Raw genomic sequence first — 19,856 nt, forward strand, 5'->3', positions numbered from 1 at the left:
ATATTTTTAGGTTGGTAATACAAGTTATAATAAAAAGTGATTTAGGTACAAAACCTTGGATTCACCAATAAAGGATAGATAATAGAATGCACACACATACACATATATAATATGTATATATAAAACTATATATGTACATATAATGTATGTATCCAAACACATATTTTTAAAATGGTAAAATTAGTTTCTTTCTCTATGGAAACATTTTAGGTTGGTAAGGGCATTTTTTTAAAAAATTATTTTCCCACCTCCACCATGCCATATATGGTGGCAGGGGCAGGACTAAGCAGGAGCCATCAGGGGCCTCTAGTTCCAGGCCTCCACACAGCAATCGCAATAGTTCCTTACCATGCCGTGCAGCTGGCGTGAGCAGGACACAACCACGAGCTGCCAGAGGACTCTAGCCCTGGGTCGAGACAGGGCAACAGCTCCGTGCCATGCCACACAGCTGGCAGGGGCAAGACTCAACTAGGAGAAAGTACAACATGGCCATATGGGAGAGAGTGTGACAGAATGCGCAGGGGGGAAATGCAGATTTGAAGAGAGGAGGGAGTGAGGAATGGGCTGATGCAGAGGCCCTACTGCCTAGGGTCAGATATCTGGGTCTGCGCTGCTGCAAAGGGTCAGGACTTGGTCCGGGACCCTGATGAAGGCAGAGAGGATAGGGCTGAATGGAGTAGGCTCCACCCCTCACTGAAGCATCCAGGAGAGCAGGTCCTCCATCTCACCTCAGCAGCACAATAGAGCTGACCCTGTTCCCAGCGGCAGAGGTGAGCTGGCCCCGAGGCCATGAGAATGGGAGAGCAGGTGGTGCCCCTCTTGTCTGTCATGTGGTGATGTAGGCGAAAGTAAGATGCCCTCCTCTCACTCCTCAACCCCTGCAGTCAGTGGAGGAAGTGATCCAACCCCTCACCAGGTGCAGTACTCGGGAGAATGGGCCCTCTGCCTCACCTGGGCACCATTGTAGAGTTGGCCGTGTAGACAGGGGCAAGGATGAGCCAGCCCTGAGGGTGTGCGAGGGGTGTAGCTGGTACCACCTCCCTTGTCTTCTGTGTGGTGGTGGGGATGAGGGAAAGATGCCCTCCTCTCTTGCCTCTACCACCTCCAGCTGGTGAGCGAACTGATCCCTTTGTCGGCTGCATCACTTGGGGAAGAAGGTCCTACACTTCATCTGGGCAACACAAGAGAGCCAACCCTATTGGCAGAGGTGGGTGAGCCAGCTCCAACGCTCTGTGGGAGAGCTGTCCCCATTACTTGTCAGGTCTGGAAGGATTTGCACAAAGCCCTACAAAATTTGCAAACTGAACAAACAAGTTGTCCAAGAGGAAGGCTAGAAATCCTTGCCAGGCCAAAGTTTGTGGACACAGAAGTGGTCCACAGTGTTCCAGAGTGACCTACAGTCCACCCTAACACCTAAATGCACACCCCAACCAAAGGCTGCTGGTGAGGTATGCTATACGCGAAGTTACATGTAGAGTTACATACAGCACAGCATGCGCCAAAAAAGTTGTACTGTGCAAATGAGCCCAAGGTTTGCGATAAGGTGACGTGAAAGATGCAGCCAGGCCATTGGGTATCTCCTCTCACAGCAGCAGAGCTTCAGCAAGGGTCACAGATGTGAACATGCCTGAAGGCGGGAGTAAAAAAGCTGACGAGGCAGAGAAAGTCAGCACCAAGACGGAAGAATGAGGCTCAGCCGCGTGAACAATCGCTACAAAGCCTACCTACACGCCTTTGACACGGTGTGTGCTGGAGGCATAGACAGACTGGCAGTGAGCAGGAGAACCAGACAGGCAAACCATGGAAGCACTGGGCTCCAGAAAGCCGGCTGGTCATTTTAATGATGAGCAAAGTCAATTTTAAGGGAAACAAGAAGACCAGAGATACAGTGAAATAATGCACAAGGCTAAAGAAACCCATTTTAAAGGAGCATTAGTTAACTAGTTCTAAATCTCTGTGCCTGGTAACAGCACAGATAAAAAGCTTCAGAATACAGGAAGCCAAGGCAGAACCATAGGTGACAGAAGCAAAACTGAAAGATGTTGGTGATTTTAATAGTTTCCTTCCAACCACACATAGGGTTGGAAGAAAACATAAAAGATACATAATGTTTAAATTACACCAAAAGAGGTAGGTAAGAATTAATCATCTGAGGGTCGCTACCTGAAACTCTTTGTTTCTAGTGCCAAGCACCAGCTCCATCTCACTGTACATTTTGAGTTGTAATGATGGGCATGTGGTCTTCACAGGTGGGGCAGTTACACCTGTGTGCCACCTGGGGAGGAGACCCTGGGTCTCCATGCTTCAGGAGATCCTGACACACAAGTGTTGTGGAGTTGTCATTAGTGTTCACTGTAGTATTGCCAGTGTGGGAGAGCAAATGTGCCACCTCTACGGTTGGCTTTTCATCATGAGGACACTACTAGGGTCTGCCAGCAGAGGCGGGACAGCAAGCGGAGATGCTTCTCCATGATGCAATGGCCGCAGCAGCCTGAGGGGTTCCTTTTAGAGACAAGCTGCATCCTTGGCTTCACTGCAGAAAGGAATCTGGCATGTGCCAGTTTGAAGTAGAGGCAAGTTTATTAAAGGTTTCAAGAAAGATTTATTAACTTTTATGTTTATGGGAGTTTTGACTGCATGGATGTCTGTGTACCACTTGCATGCATGGTGCCTGTGGAGGCCAGAAGAGGCTGTTGGCTCCCATGGAACTAGAGTTACAGACAGTTGTGAGCCATCACATGTGCCGGGAACAGCACCCAGGCCCTCTGTAAGAGCAGCCAGTACTCTTAACCACTTAGCCCACTTTCCAACTCCTAAAATGGATTTTCAACATAGATGCAAGTGTGGGGGTCAGTAGACGGTGAGGTGTCCAGGGGAAGAGCAAAACACACCCAAGTACACAGGATTTGAGGTGCGAGAGTCCCCTTGCCTAGCCTTTGCACCAGTCGTACACAGGATTTGAGGTGCGAGAGTCCCCTTGCCTAGAGTTTGCAATAGTAGTACACAGGATTTGAGGTTATCTGTCGAGGGTTGCCGAGGAATGTAGAGGGCATGGCAGGTGGTTCTTGCCGTCGCTCAGGGCTTTAGCTGATGCTCTTATACCTTACACCCTAAGAATTGCAAGGGAAGCTGAGCTTTCAAAATATCTTCTGGGGAAGGAAGATGGCCACACTGAAGGCCACGTGTTCGTGGTTACTCAGGGCTCATTGCTATTTTAACATTTATTTGAAAATATCTCACATAGAAGGAAAACTGTCTCTATGCCTTCAACCTTCAAAGCAAACGTTAGTTGTTCTGGAATTCTTCATTTTCAGTTGACAGAGGCTTTGACTGGACTCTGGAGTGAGGGCTCCTGCCTTTTCCCGGGTCTGCACAATTTCCCCCATCATATTTAGTGAGACCATATTAAATAAGGAAATGCGGGAACATTTGTCAAGGCAGCTCTCTTCCCCTGGCAGCAGCACCCCCCTGTAATATACCACAGATCAGTAGGGATACCGGCAGAAAGGCTACTCTGAAGGAAGACAGTCTTTTTATTGAAATATTTTACATAAACACACACGCAAATACAATCATCCGAAGGAACAAATGTAAAAACTGACAAACCACCCAACCACCCTTTTAGGAACGAGGAAGACCATACACGTGCAGATGAGACGTGGGGCTCCAAGCCTACCCACAGAGAAAGTTCTAGACTGACTTTGGTTTTCTGAGCACATGGGCCATATTTGTAGCTTCACATAGTAGGGCGATTCCTGCTGCAGCATGGTGAAATAACAGCAATTACAACGAAAACAAAACGAAACAAAACAAACCTGCACGAAGCTTGCTGTGCGGAAAGTAAACAGTTCTAGGCTGCAGAAATTAATTGGCCTCCACTCCCTAGCAGACCATTTGTAAAAACCCTTCACCAGTCAGTTAGTGGGGTGCATGGTATAAATGTTTTCACAATGGGGGCACATGTAAACATTATTTCAAAAATATCTACAAAAGTTTAAGTGGAGAATTTCCATTTTTCTAGCAAAATATTGAGAAATTTGACTGTTTTCAACAGCTTTTTTTTTGTGGGAAGCATACATATAAATTGTTACTGCTATACATATAGGTTTTGAAACATGGTTTTTTTTTTTTTTTTTTTTTTTTGGTTTTTCGAGACAGGGTTTCTCTGTGGCTTTGGAGCCTGTCCTGGAACTGAACTAGCTCTGTAGACCAGGCTGGTCTCGAACTCACAGAGATTCGCCTGCCTCTGCCTCCCGAGTGCTGGGATTAAAGGCGTGCGCCACCATCGCCCGGCTTATTTTTTGTTTTGAAACATTGTTTTCAGAAACAATTTTATTTATATAATACTTTCCACTGACGAGCTGCACAAATCAAATATCAAATGACTTCTTTAAAGAAACAAGGCAAGGAAGCCGAGTGAAACTGATCCAATAATTCAAGATTTTTATGGTAAAATATTTACTTCATGTATACCAACTTCAGTTACGTTTAGATGTCAGAGGTGGTAAAAATTAGAATTTAGAATTGTGAAAACAGAGTCCTTTTGATGTTTGAATAGTTGTAAGCAGAGTGGTTTGTGGGACTAAGCTTGACCCCCAGACACTGGCTTGGTACCTATGTGAGGCCCTGAGGATGAAGAAGCAGTGAACGCAGGGCAGGATAGGGTCAGCCTCTTGACTACCTGGAATTGTGTAAGTGCAGTGCCTCTGGAGGCCATTAGAGGGCATCAGACCCCCCGAGTTGGGATAGCAGTGGCAGTGAGCCATAGGAGCTGGACAGCAGAAACTAAATCAGTGTTCTCTGCAAGAGTAGTAATGTACTCTTACCCACTGAGCTATCAACCCGGCCTCTGAGTGCATTAAATTGTAATATATAACAAATATATGTTGAGTGTTTTAAAAAGACTATTATCACATTACAGAAAAATTAAGTATGAATTTTATTCTAGATTATTATTATCGGGTTTTTTTTTTTTGAGACAGATTTTCTCTTTGTAGCTCTGAATGTCCTGGAACTCTTTATATAGACCAGGCTGACCTCAAACTCACAGATACCTCCTGCCTCCTAAGTGCTGGGACTAAAAGGCATGTGTCACCACAGGTGGCTGTCCTGGATTATTTAACTGAATGTGAAATGCTTAATATTTTATGACCTCTGAGAAACAAGAAGAACTATGCAGTCATTTTTTTAAGCTCACAGGACATGTGTGCATACATGCCACGTGTAGAGAAATACACAATATGTATTCTTAGCTTGTCAGTGTTCTAAAGTTCCAACAATTTACACAGTTAAAAGGGCATCAAGATTTTTTCTTTTTCTTCCTTCTGGCCACCCATGCTACTCAGGGTTCCAATGTTAAAGAGAACCTGCAACAGAAGTAGAGGCCCAGAGTGGAGATGCTCCTCTGGGTAGATGAGCTATTTGGTACCTGTACCCTATGAGGTTTTATAATGTAAGGGGTGGAACTGTCCCTGCTGGGTATCAATGCATTGTGCAGAGACCCATCCTTCTAGACCAGATGAACTAGAAACCATGCTTTAATTTGGTAAGTTCCTGGAAGCTAATTTTTCTTGTCTGGTCTGTGAGTATTGCTTGCATAGCGTGCTAAAAAGCACTTAGGGGCCAACATCTTCCCTCCATCCCCTGAGTATCACAGAGTATTTCTGAAATGCGGCCTTTCCAGAGACACTGTGGCCCTAGGCACATCCGTGAGTTCTTTCAGTGTGTAGGCCTTTGTACGGCTCATATAAGGTTAGGGGCATAGGAACACACATCCAGCGAAGCCGGTTAAGCTGGGCCAGACTGCAGCTGGTTTCTGTTTAGGAGTAAGAATGCTGCACGGTGCTGTGCTTGGTGACCCTGGTGGAAGATGTGGTTACGGTAGAATTGCGATGGCCAGATTCCTCTGAACTATGCAGAGGGCCCAGGCCTCCCGCACTGGAAACCACAGTCTTCCTAGCCTTGAGAGAGGTCTCGCTAGGAAGCTGGTAACCGGACTGCAGTGTGGAGGCAGGGGTCACTACTCTTTCTGTGACTGTGACGTTCTGTCCTGCTGCCACACTGGGCATGACCAGAGTGGGCTGCACGGCAGAGCTGGGGGCAAGGATGCTCTCCCTTTCCGTCACCATGACATACTGCGCATCTTTCAGATGCTGGGTGACCTCGACGGGCTTAGGGATACCGCCATTGGGCTGGATCAGTCGTTCAGTAACAAGGATATTTTCGTCACTGGCATAATGCTGATCTACCAAGGTGGCGGCTGGAGCATACACCCTCTCTGTCACAATTAGGCTCTGCGGCTGTCTAGGACCCAGGATCACAGTGCTGGGCGGCCCTGTGGCGCCTGTGGCATAGGAAGTTTCTGTCACTATGATATTACCAGAAGTCACGGGATCAGGAGCTGGTGGCACTACCTTTTGACTCTGCCTGGAAGACACAGAACTTTCAGTGACAATTTCCTGCATGACTTTCTCTGTGTGTGCTTCAGGCAGAGGTTTCGAGACTTGGAAGCCACGGTCAGAGGAGTATGTGCTCTCTGAACTGACTGTCATTTGCTCGTAGTGTGAGCCCGAAGCTGGCTTCACACTCGCTTCTTGGACAGGCTTTTGCCTGTGTTCAAGGTCCACATCCAAATTGATCTTTCGACCCAGGCAAACTTCGGCTAGTGTCTTGAATTTAAGCCCCAGGTCGTCTAAGAAAAGGTCATCACGTTCTCCCTCGATAAAGCTGCAGCAGCCGATGGAGCCTCGGAGAGAGTCCGTCTCTTCCTGGGAGTAAACGAGGAGGCAGTCTTTGGCCATGTGGAGGTCATCGTCCTCAGCATAGGTGGCCGCTTTCTAACACGGAAAAAAGAATGGGGCCGGATCATTACCGACACAAATTCATTTAAAAGCAAGGCTTGATGCTCCTGTTTATAATGCAAAAGCTCAGGAAAATTGAGTCTAATTACAACGTAAGAGCAACACATACAAGAAAACATAAGAGCAAAACAATGAGACATCCCACATCACAGCTGGCTTCTGCATGAATTGACGAGTTTCCATTTGGAAATAGATTTGGTCCTAGTAATGCATGTATTCTGGATGAATTTTGTCTACAGGTAACACTTGTTTCCAGTCCTGTTTTCAGTCGCTAGTCTCAGGCCACGATCTCTGACCACCATCTTTCATGGAACTTTCTCCATTATTTCATTGTGAATTCCCATTTGAATGACATATTTTATCATATAAACAGCAAACATGTGGAACTGAAGAGATGGCTCAGTGCTTAAGAGCACTAGCTGATCTTACAGAGGACACAGGTTTGATTCCCACCACCCACACGACAGCTCACAGCCGTATGTTCCTCCAGTTCCCCGGATCTGATGCCCTTTTCAAAGCCCGCATGTGGTGCATAGACAGACATGTAGGCAAAGCATCCGTACACACAAAATCAATAAATAAATTAAAACAAACAAAAAAACCCCAAAGAAACAAAACTGCGTGTTTTGGGCTATGTTCTCTGTCCTCCTTCCCGTGTTTAATCTCCCCCATGCCTGCTTCCCCAGAGAGGTTGTATTTTTTTGACCCAGAGTCACTGATCATAGTCACATGACTTCCTTTGACCAAAGAAATGCAAGTGTAGAAAGGGAGAAAGTCAGAAAGAGCCTGTGATGATTAATATTCATTACTGACGTGACTGAATGGAGAATCACCTTGCCTACACGCCTCTATGTGTGTCTCTGAGGCAGTTTGCAAAGAGGTTTGAATGAGGATGGAAGGCTCACCTACACTAAATGTGGGTGGTTCCATCCATGTGCTGGGTTCCCAAACCAAAGAAAAAGGAAAGAAGAAGACCGTGAACACCAACCTGCACCTCTGCCTCCTGACGGCAGACCTAATTTGACTAGTTACCTCATGAGTCCATCACCATGCCTTTCTGGTGATGGTCTGCAGCTAACTTCTCCAGCCAAGAGCCCAGCGGGACACTCTCTCAAGCCGAGTCTGTCAGCTGTTTTATCTTAATGAGAAAAGCAGCCACCAGAGCCCACGTCTGGTTCTGCCACTTTGGTTTGCCCTGCGCCACAGAATGGCAGCTTCAGGGGCTCAACCTGCTTTCTGAGTGTACATCTTAGAATGATAATGACATGGAACAAACAGAGCAGGAGGAAGTTGACAGTAGAAACACGGAGAAAAGGCCTTTGTAAGAACTAAGCGGACTGTGAAGCCATTTGTGAACGCATAACTTGGTGAACACTGTCTGTCTCAATGGACCCCAGCTCTCGTTGCCATTGCCTGTAAACACAACCAAACAGAGCCCCCAAACTTTCCCACTAATTATACCTCTCACAAAAGCCCACTTAGGAACCCATAATTTCATATTTTTAGGTAAATGCTTCCCTCCCCCTCCAGGGCTTACCTCTGTGAAGTAGCTTCTTAAGAATTCCTCATTCATAGCAACAGCAGCTCCTCGAGCCCCACCCATGCCTCCGGAAGCCCCTGTGGCTCTTGTTACCCTTAGTGTTTCATTGGCTGCTATGACTCCTGCTGTCCCCACTTGATGAGTGGCCCCGGCAGTAAGGAGGCTTCTGTGTTCTTCCCATCTCCCGTCCATATCGGACACCTCATGTTGTCCTTTGGTAAAGGAAGCTGAGCTACTGCCTTTCACCAGGCTTTCCTTGATCATCGCGCCACCTGCACCTCCTAGTCCGTTTCTCACTGCTGAATTCTCGGCGTGATCTGCCACCAGAAGCGAAGGCACCACCTAGGGGGAAACACTGCTCAGAAATGAATTCGAAGGACAGAGGGTCGGTGTACTTGGTGGATGATGTGAGCTAAGTGAATGTAAGGCAGGAGAAACTATTTTCTCCTCAGCAAATTGGGAAAACAGGGTGGGACACATCTGTTGGAGTCTTGAGAAGGATTTCTTCTTCCTGCTTCAGAGCTGACTATAACCCGTGGAGGACCAAAGCCCAGATTTCCTCATGTGGCCTTGATTTACTCTCTTTCCCAGAATCCACCTCCCCCTTGAGGTTGTCTGTGAAGCTTCAGCTGGACACATGGCCATTCAAAATAAAGATTCTATTTCCAGTCTTCCATTGCTACCAGATAGGAGTCTCTCGCCTTTTGATTAAAGAGGATGAAAAAGAAGAAGCAGTATATGCAACTTGTAAAAACTGCCTACAGGGAAGTTCTTCACGATGTCTCGGCTGCTACTCCAGCGTGAGGACAGGAACTAGAGTCTGGGATGGAACCCATCTGTGGGGCATCTGGAAGGTGGTGGGAGGGGAGCGTGTTGAAGTAACTCCATGCTGCTTGATTCAGGACTGCCCGCATTTACTCATTTATGTTTCACACAAAATTTCACTGTATAGTCTAGGCTGGTCTTGAACTTGTGACCTCTGCCACTGCTTTCTCAGGTACTGGGATTATGGGACTGTGCTGCAGCTTGAATATGAAATGAGCCCCATAGACTCATTTGTTTGACCACTTGGTCCTCAGCTTGTGGGATGCTTTGGAATACTGTGGAACCGTTAGGAGGTGGAGCTTCAATAAAGGAAGTGTATCACTGGGTGTGGACCACTTCCTGTGTGCTCTCTGCTTCCTAACTGCGGATGCAGTGTCACCAGCCTCTTCACACTCAAGCTGCTAAGCCTTCCTTGCTATGCTGAACTGTATTTCTCAAACTGTGAGCCAAATAGGCCTCTACTTCCTTAATTTGCTTTGTTACTGTTGATACAGTAACAAGGAAAGTAATTGTGGTTTGAAAGAAAATGGTCCCCAAGGGGAGTGGCACTACTGGGAGGTGTGGCTTTGTTGGAGTGGGTATGGCCTTGTTGGAGGAAATGTGTCACTGTGGAGGTGGGTTTTGAGGTCTCATATAAACTCAAGCCACACCCAGTGTCTCAGATCACTTCCTGTTGCCTATAGGTCAAGATGTAGGAACATCAGCTTCTTCTCCAGCACCGTGTCTGCCTGCTTGCACTGTGTCTCACCATGATGATAATGGACTAAACCTTTGAACAGTAAGCCAGCCCATTAAATGCTTTCCTTTGTGACAGTTGCCATGGTCATGGTGTCTCTGTACAGCATTAGAAACACTAACTAAGACAGTAACCAACATGGAGAACCATCATGTTCTTCCTTGCCAATATTCAGCTTTCTGACACTCGCTGTTGAAACATATATCCTGCAGGAAATGGTACTTGTGGCAGATGAAGAGAGACCCTGGGTGAAGACACATTGGAAGGACAGGGGATCTGACTGTCAAGCAATAGGAAAAGGGATTTGGGCCACTTCAAAAGCACCTTGGGGGTTGGGGTCTACCTCTCAGGGGACTAGGCTGAGAACGGAAGGGGTGCTGAGAGGACCACTTAGCAGCGGGGCAGAAGTTTCAAGTCTAAATTCCCACAGGTTTCTGCTCTCCCAGCCTCTTGTTCTACATAGCTTGGATCCCTGCTGACTCCTGGTCTGCATTCTCGTTAGCACAGGATATACTAGATACAGTAAAAGCCCCTCAAGTCTGCTCTAGCAAACGAGAGAGATCACAGTATTGTGGGAACCTGTTGTTTAACCAAGGCGTGTGTGTGAGATCCAATGACCACTGCTGGACGAGCATGTGCATGCGATTTAACGGCCATTGTTCTGCCTTCTCTGTCACACCACAACACCAGCACAGGCTCCCTGTCCCTGACCTTGAGAGGAAGAGGGCTTTTCCTCTCCAGCAAGCGTGGACATCTGCTGGGTCCCTCGAATCAGTTCCACTGTGAATGGTCAGATCCCAAAGATGGAGGGCCCAGTCTTCCAGACACTGTTACTTCCTAGATGCTAAGGACTTTAAGAGTTGGATGCCAGCTCTTACTGTATACGTTTTGCAATTCAATAGCTGTGTCAATCTCTCATGACCAAAAATATTTCAAATAAGTAAGACACCTTTAAAATCATAAAATAGGCTGGGCATGGTGGTTCACAGCTGTAATCCCCATACTCAGGAGTCCAAGGCAGGAGGACTGTTTCGAGTCCAACGCTAGTCTGGGCTACAGAGTGAGCTTGTTCGAACGCCCCACATCCTCCCAATGAGATCAGACCAGATGATGAACTGACCTTGTCCTCAGGTGGTGCCCCTTCATTATTCCAAGGGTGCAGCATCTCTATGGTCCCGGGAATGGGGGTGAAGCCTTTGGCGCCCTCTCCACAGTGGCATAGCAGCAGCAAGAGCGGCACAACTGTACAAAGCAAAGCAGAGTCCAGAGTCCATTTTCCAATGAAGGCCACACCATTTGGAGTTCACACTGGACTTCTTGGAGCCCAGGCTTCACTTACTTGACACTTCATCTTTATGTTTTGTGGTAGAACTTTCCCAACTTTGCTTTGGTTGAATCACACCAAAGCCTGAAGGCAGAAATTGCCCTCTGACTCAAAGGTCTTATTCATTACAGAGAGCCTGTCATTGGCTAGTGAGCAGAATATTGTGACTGGATGTAAATCAGAGGACCAAGGTAAAGACGAAATGTTTTAAAGCTACTCTAGAAATTTTTTTTTGCCAGGCTGCTATCTAAGAGATGTAGCAGAGCGATTGAAAGCAGCCAAACACGGTGGCACGTGCCTGTGATCTCCCAGTGCTTAGCTGCTTGGGAGCCTGAAACCCTGTCTCTAAAGCTCCATCTGAAACACTCGCACACGTGTATGCACATGCACACACAAAACCTGGGGGGCGGTAAGAACAGATGAAAGCATCAACATGTTCTAGCACACTAAAGCTATTGCACTTTACCTCAGAGTGGGGCTGGGTACAAGACCTGACTCTCTGACGCTCCAGTTTGCCTTTCAATTACCTAACACTATTTCCTTTTCTTTGGTTTCTATTTTTGTTTTATTTTCTGTCAGGTGATTATACAGCCCAGACTGGCCTTAAACTCAATATGTAACTGAGAAAGACTCTGAAGTTCTGACGCCTCTCTTTCCACTTCCCAAGTTCCGGGGTCACAAGTGTGCTGTACCACCACGCTCATTTCTATGACATTTGGAGGTCGAGCCCAGGCACGTTAGCTACACAGCCAGTTCCTATAGTAATCAAGTGTCGTGGGCTGAGTGACAGGTTAGGCTTCAGAGAAGCTGGGATGGGAAGCCAGGGTGTGGAATCCCTGGGTAAAATATGCACACCCAGCTCCATGGTAAGTCAAAACAAGCCACTCACCAGCAAATAGAACCAATGGGCTAGAGTGCCACTGTAAATTGCTGGGTTCTGTGTATTTAACTAGCATTCTACAAGTGTCTTTAACGGGTTCCTTCTCTTTCCATGGAGACAGCCCAGGCTATCTTAGAAGTTGTGCGTGCTCTGCCCAAGTTCAAGTAGACTGGAACTGCAGGCGACCTCAGGTCTTTGGCGGACTGGAGAGCGAGCAGGACTGGCTGGGCACAGCTTGTTATTGCAAAGACACACAGAGTACTTAGAAAAGAGTTGACTGCATCTGAGACTGGCCAGAGGCAAGCTGGAAAGCCAGGAATGGAGGCAGGGGAGCCTCAATGACTTGACTGTGCAAAGCATGGTTGGATTGGAATACATGAGCTTTGTAAAAATAACCTTATATCCACACGGCACATGCATGTGTTGACAGTGCTTCTGGTACTGGGAATACAGCTGTGCAAACCCTCCCCCCCCCGCCCCGAGCTTATCAAGATGATGTCACTCTGCATGGAAGACACTGAAGACAGGCTCTGAAGACTTACGCAGCAAGAGCAGCAGGGCCAGGATCATGAGAGCGATTGCGGCGGGCCCCAGGCCAACGTAGTTGTCATACTGGGCTGCTGCACAGCCACCGCCCCTCAGACACTCACAGACGGTGAGCTGAAGGACCTGCGTCTCGGGGCAGCTGAAGCCCTGGCTGTCGGAAATGAGGACGGGGACCTCACTTCTCCCGAGCTTCCACTCGCTTTGCCGCAGCAGCACACTGGTCCCTGGGAGGGGGAGGCACAGGGAATGAAAATGAGCGGCTGTTGAGGGAAGAGAGACTAACCCATGGGAAGGGCCTTAGTGTAGTTCCGGGTGTGAGCGTTATCCCTCCCCAGCTCCCCATGAAGTCCATTCCCTGTGCTCATCAAACGTGCCCATAGATTTCAAAAGAAGTTTGACCAGCAGAGGGGTAGGGTTAGACTCAGCTTTCCTGAGGTTTATTTTTAACTAACGTGTGTGGACTAGCAAATGCTGGAACAGCCACAACACTGTCCAGTCAGTGGGAATGCAGCAATGTATGACATGACATTTATATGAGTAAAATTTTCATTCAATGATGTTTATCTTACTGATTATTAAAAAATAAGCTGCCAAAGTAGTCTTCAAGTGTAGAAGAACCTGCATGGTGTCACCCCCAGTTTGGATAATTTTCAGCACAGGCCCATCTTATTTTTATCTCGTTCCACTCTTTTGAGACAATACCTTTTCTCTATATACCTATTGTTCTGTTTCTTTTCTTAAGAAATTTGATAATGGAATTTCACATTATTTTACAAGCATTAGAATACAGTAAAAGACATGTAAAAAAGGCAAAGAAAGATGTTAACTGATGTGGGATTTGCCTCTGTATGTTGTGAATATGTTTTATTACCTTTGGTTAATAAAGAATCTGCTTTGGGCCTATGGCAATGCAGAACAGAGCAAGGTGGGAATTCCACACAGAGATAGAGGAGAAAAGAAGGCGGAGTCAGGAAGATGCCATGTGGCCACCGAAGGAGACAGAGCAGGATGGAACCTTACTGGTAGGTCACAGCCACATGGCAATACACAGATGAATAGAAATGGGTTAATTTAAGATATAAGAGTTAGGTAATAAGAAGCCTAAGCTAATAGACTGAGCAGAGTTTTGATTAACATAATTTCTGTGTGATTATTTTGGGTCTGGGCAGCCAGGAAATGAACAAGCAGCCTCCGCCTGCAGTTAGCACCCAACTGTTGAGGTAGGATAATAGCAGAGTTTGAGACCAGCATAGGCTACAGAGTAAGACCCTGTCTCAAAAAACAAGCAAACAGAAATGACAACAACGACAACACACACACACACACACACAGAAAGAGAGAGAGAGCGAGAGAGCGTTGCATTTATTTATTTATTGTGGGTGTGGCTATGCCTGTGTGTTCCAGTACCATGGTCAGCATGTGGAGGTTAAAGACGGGTCCTGGGTGTGAACTCAGTACTTAGGCTTGGCATTAAGCACCTTCTCCTATTGGGTTACCTTGCTGACATTATTTCTTCGGGAGAGGGCCTAGTTATGTAGATTAGGCTAGTCTGAAACTTGATGTGAGGTCGAGGCTAATCTCAAACAGTTGTCTTGCCCCTGTCTCCTAAGTGCGAGGGTTGTGAGAACAACTGTACCAGACTTGTGTGTGTATTTAAAAAAAAATCAAAAAGTAGTGGGTAAACCCAACAAAACCTTTCTCTAAACTATTTTAAGGTAAGTTATAATAACTGAGAAGATGGTTGCTGATGACTGTGCTGTAAATCTTTCTGAAATGAATACCGCTTGCTAAACAGTTTTCTGGATAGAATTTTCTGCATTTGAGACTGTCCCAAGGACACTCAAAAGATCACATCAGCAAGAGAAATAAGCCCAAGATACAGTGACTGTGTCCACCGGCGCCGGGTTAGCATGAGCGTCAGACCTGTGCCAGGTCATGTCCATCACAAACTAGCTTTGTGCCTTAACAAGTCCCTACACCTGAGTAAGGCCAGCGTTCTCTACCATCAGGAAATGATGCGACTGAGCAAGGATTAGCTGGGACGGTGTGTGCAGAGGGCCTGGCAAACAGTACATGCTCAATAAACACGATTTTAAACAGAATTATGAGTTCACTTTGTAAATGTCTGTTTGCTGTACACGGCTCAGTCTCCCCATCTTATGAGACAAAAGTGCTTAAGCTAAAATACTATTGAAGGTTCAGAGCCTCATTTCATAAGCCCCCTGAGAACTATATAGGAGATTACAGTAGAAGTCACTTTGAGGGAAGAAACATGACCTACATTATTATTGTGACTATTATTTTTGGTACAGGGTTTCACTGTGTAGCTCTGGCTGGGTTGAACTCCTGATGGAGACTAAGCCGGCCTTGAACTCACAGACATCTCTTTGTTCAACCTCCCAAGTGCTGTGACTAAAGGTGTGTGTCACCATGCCTGGTCAGAAAGCATGGGAATCATACTAACAGCCTATGTTATAAACATCTTCGTTATCTACCATGCTTACTGTTTAGATTTTGATGTAGGTCAATCGTTTACGTACCTTCCTGGTGTACTATTTTCCACTGCTCTGCAGTTCCAGATGGCTGGTCGAGGATGGAGAAAGTGAACGGCCCGCTGTTCTGGGGTCCATCCAGATCCTTTGCGGTGACATTCACGTAAGGGGCATCCTCGCAGATACTCTGCACTGGTTCCACCAGCGTGGGGCAATTGTCATTGCTGTCTTCAACGGTGATAACCACAGTGCCAGTGATGGTTTTTTGAGGATGATCTTGAAAATAAACAGGAGAGAGTTCAGACTTCTGAGTCTATGGCTGACCACCGGCCAGTCAGGTAAGGAGGGGGTGCTAATCACTGAGGGCACCTCCAGATGGGTCTCAGATTCGAATCAGTTCTAAGTCACTATGTAAGCAAGAATATGAAGGCATAACCGCTGAAGAGATGAGCCTTTTATACACAGAACACATGCTTCCTGTGCTGAAAGATAACATCTGAATGCATTTAGTCACACAAAACATCTGTTTAACAACTTACCACTGGATATAGCCACCACCTTTACAGTGTAGGTGCCATTCTGGACATATCTAGATTCAAAATCGGGAATCTTTACAAGCTTAATTTCTGAAGTGGCAGAATCCACGGAGACCCAGTTGTCTATGTCTTCCACTTTCACATATCTGTTTCAAAACAAACACCAAGGCCATCCTTAATTCTGGGCACACTGGGACTAACATCTGTACCTCCTTCAACTTAACTACACCCCACTGTGCAGGTACTTGTTATACACACTGGATTTGAATATCACGTGGTAGTGGAATAGGCATATGGTATACAGTATACTGGGATGTTGCCAATATTTAAAAATAACTTAAAAAACAGTGGTTGCCTTAGCTGGAAGCACCTAAATTTTCAACCGAACCGGCTAAAAGTGAAGATGATACATTTCTGGCTTTCCTCTCTGAAGTGAGGAAAATCAGTGTGAAAAGCCAGCTATAAGAAGGCACAGAAAATATGCTCATATTAAGTTTTCAGAATTGTATAAGCAAGTACTATTGAGTTTAACATATATACTACGAACACAAGGCAAACACACGAGTCTCTTGGTCAATCAAATCAATAATTCATTTTCTAGTTAAGTCGCTATTTAAGTACATGAGAAGGGATGGCTGATCTATAGTAATATTTGTGTACACTATTTGGAAATAACCCACTTGTACGCTTGAACTGCCTTTTATGCCTACTGTTGTTATTAGTAACTGATTATAGAGGAAGCTATGATCCAGAACTTGGGAGGTGAAGGCAGAAGGACCAGGAGTTGAAGGTTATTCTTGTCTTACATAGTGAGTTCAAGGCCAGCCTGGGTGTCAGGGACCATTGTCCTAAGGATGTCTGCAGAGAGCCCCATACCCCAACTATCTTGAGAACTATTTGTTAACGGAACCCGCCCCACATTCCAACTATCTTGAGAACTGTTTGTTAACGGAATCACAAAAAGAATGTTTCCACTTACACCAGGGGTGCTCACTGGTGACCTTTGCTACCCCGGTAAAGTTCCTTCCTACCCCTGCCCCCCACCCCAAGCCAAATTTCTCATTCAAGGGTTATATAAGCCACAACCATTACCCTAATAAATGGAGACCTTGACAACAGAACTCTGCTTGGTCTCCTTCTTTTCTCCCGCCCATGATTCTTTCAGGTAGTGCCTCTTCAGACCCTGAATAACTGGACCTGCTGGATGGGTCACCTGGGCTAATGACAGCCTGTCTTAACAAACAAACAACACCTAAAACTGTAAAAATAAAACTATGAAAATAAAATGTAAAAAGCAAATGGCAGCACATTTGGGTTTTCACAGGTACTTTTGAATGTCCTTCAGGAATTCTAAAGCAGGCATTGATTTGCCTGCCCCGATTTTCCATTTCCATCACAGCCATTTCACACTATGGTCGTCTAATTGACATGGCACAGGGCATGTGTTATGTGATGCCATTTAAGGAGCTTTGCAACTGATCCATTGTGGAACTCAGCATTTGGGCAGGACAAGCATCTCACATGTTATATCCATAAATCACTGGATGGGTAATTGGTTCAATACCACACTATGACAAAATTAAAGACATGATTCTTTTGCTGTCCTTAGTATATTTTAAAAAGGATTTTATTATTTTAATATTGAATTATGTGTAAGTGTGCTTATCTGCGTGTGGATGTGTGCATGTGCAAGCAGGTGCCCTCAGAGGCCAGAAGAGGGGGTCAGAGCCTCCGGAGCTGGAGTTACAGGTGACTGTGAGCCACCCAGGCCCTAGGAACCAAACAGGTTCCTCTACAAAAGCCGCAGGTGCTCTAAGTGCCGAGCCATTTCCAGACCTTACCGTCTTTATGAAGACTTCAAAAGCAGGAACTACTAATGAGTTACATGGTTTAACTTAGCTGTGCCTCCCAGATCTTATGAAAACTCACAGGTGCGAGTGGATGGTTAGGTCACTCCTGTTCTAACGCTCGATAAGTGCACGCTAAAGAAGGAAGGAAGACTCTTTTGGGAAAGGAGCATATTTTATCATTCTTCAAAGAACGCACACCCTTTTCATAACAGTCACAGGCCCTGATAAAAATAGCAAAATTAAAAAAAAATGCCAGGAGGCCATTCTCAATGTTATTAGAACACACAAGCTACGTAACTTCATAAACAGCAGCTTTGTATAGAGAGATGCACTCTGGTAATCCTAAAAGATGTCAGTGTAAGCTATAGAGACAGGGCACAATGAACTCCTTAGCACGATGACAGACCCTGCCCCCCACATCCAAGTTCCCTGGAAAGACGGTTCAGTGGTCAAGAGTGCTTATCCATCTTGGAGAGGACCAGGCTTCCATTCCCACCACCCACCAAGTGGCTCACAAGTGTCTGTAACTTTAGGTCCCGGGAGCCCAGCTTCCTCTTCTGATGTCTGTGGGCTCATGCAGACATGTGGTACAGATATTCATTCATGTGCACACACAGAAAAGCTCACCTCTCCTTGAAATAAAGTGGCTTAAATAAAGATTAATTCTCAGAATTTATTTGTACATAAAATGACTACTCCCATACTGAAATGTGTGAAATTACACCCCCCATTCCCGCAAGCTCAGGACTGAACCCAGGGCCTTGCATTTGCTAAGTAAGCAATCGACTTCTGAGCTAAATACCCAAGCCCAGGAACGTGTGAAACCATTAAAACAATGTGTGTGTAAAGTGGAATTTGTGACAAGATTCTCTCTTCATTCACCTATTTGAGACAGGGTGTCACTGTACAGCTCAGGTTGGCCAGGATCTCAGAATCCCCCTGCCTCAGCCTTCACAGTCCTGGTTATAACAGTGTGCTGGCATCTTTCGCATGTGGTTAACCTTATCTGCTACTTCCTCACCTCCTAGTATGCTGAGAAATAAGAGAAATTTACAGTTATTTTCTGAGATACTTTCAGCCTTCTCTAGTAGGTGTCTTGGAGGTGACCAGCCCAGCCCTGCTCCACACAGAGGCTGATGGAAAGATGGAAACTCCACCTTCCTTCAATGGCAGGCTCAGTTTGGGGAGAAACAGATTTTAGGGCCTTCCTCAAACTGTAATTCTGGGGTGTGAAGGAATGAGCTGCTACGATTTTCTGGTGAGTTTTGAAAACCGGCATTTAAAAAACCTGGCACGTAAGGTAACTGAAACCTGGAAACACACTCATAGCCATATCTTACTTTACTTTGGCTGCTTGTCCAGTGTCTTCATCAAAAACTTGAAATTTTCCGATCGACCGGCTGAGGCTGGATCTATCCATCGCCTCACTGGCTCGGACGGAGACCACGTTGCTCTTGAAATGGATGCCTTCAACCACGTTCTTGACCTTGACCGTGATGGGGATGGGCGTGGGCTTGAACTTGTTCCTAACTGACTTGTGGAAAGCTGCTTTATTAGTGACAATGATGCTGAAGTTGAGATCCTTCATTGTCTCGTAGTCCACTTCCTAGAGAGACAAAGCCAACATTACTGCAGCGAAGCGGAGCCCATGAGCACACGCAGAGAGACATGATTTAAACAACAACACGAAACCTGGGGACACAGCTGCACGGGCAGTCCACTGTCACACCGACAGCAACCAGCTGCAACTCCTGTTAACTTGGAAATCCATACACATGAAAGGTTTAGGAGGTTTCATTATTATTGGTTTTTTTTTTCATTCTTTGAGAATTTTACTCGGTGAATTTTGATCAGCTTCACGTCCATCTCACAACCTTCCAGCTCTGCCTCCACTTTCCTTCTCACTGAACTCTGTGTGTTATCTCTCTCTTCCTCTCTCTCTCAACCCATGGAGTCCAGTTTGTGCTGTTCAGTTACTCTTGGGTAAGAGGTCTGCCCTAGACTGTCAATATATCTGGTGTCATGCCACTAAAGCTGACTCTTCCTCTTTCAGCAGCCTTCAAATGCCAATAGCTCCCCAGCAAGGGCTGGGGCTTGGTACCCAACTTTCCCCTCCATGCCAGGAGTTTGTCTGGCTTGGGCATGTCTTATATATGATGTCACAGTCTCTGTGAGTTCACATGTGACAAGAAACACTATCTTTGAAGTCATCTACTACCTTTGGCCCTTACAATTATTAGTATTTTTGGAACAAAAAATATAGCACT

General features: G+C 46.0%; 1 protein-coding gene across 1 annotated transcript in view; it reads right to left on the bottom strand.

The window, feature by feature from the left end:
- Positions 1-4,322: 4,322 nt before the first annotated feature.
- The window catches only part of Dsg2 (desmoglein 2), a 44,530-nt gene continuing 28,996 nt past the window's right edge, over positions 4,323-19,856 (bottom strand). The window contains exons 9-15 of the mRNA XM_057788765.1: positions 18,930-19,195; positions 15,743-15,885; positions 15,252-15,479; positions 12,708-12,935; positions 11,082-11,203; positions 8,398-8,742; positions 4,323-6,836 (exon numbers count right to left, since the gene is read on the bottom strand). Of these exons, the coding sequence (XP_057644748.1) occupies positions 5,820-6,836; positions 8,398-8,742; positions 11,082-11,203; positions 12,708-12,935; positions 15,252-15,479; positions 15,743-15,885; positions 18,930-19,195 (2,349 nt within the window). The 3' untranslated portion in view covers positions 4,323-5,819. The remainder of the gene's footprint in view (positions 6,837-8,397; positions 8,743-11,081; positions 11,204-12,707; positions 12,936-15,251; positions 15,480-15,742; positions 15,886-18,929; positions 19,196-19,856) is intronic.

Source organism: Chionomys nivalis, chromosome 14 (assembly GCF_950005125.1).
Source record: "Chionomys nivalis chromosome 14, mChiNiv1.1, whole genome shotgun sequence".
NCBI classification, from domain to species: domain Eukaryota; kingdom Metazoa; phylum Chordata; class Mammalia; order Rodentia; family Cricetidae; genus Chionomys; species Chionomys nivalis.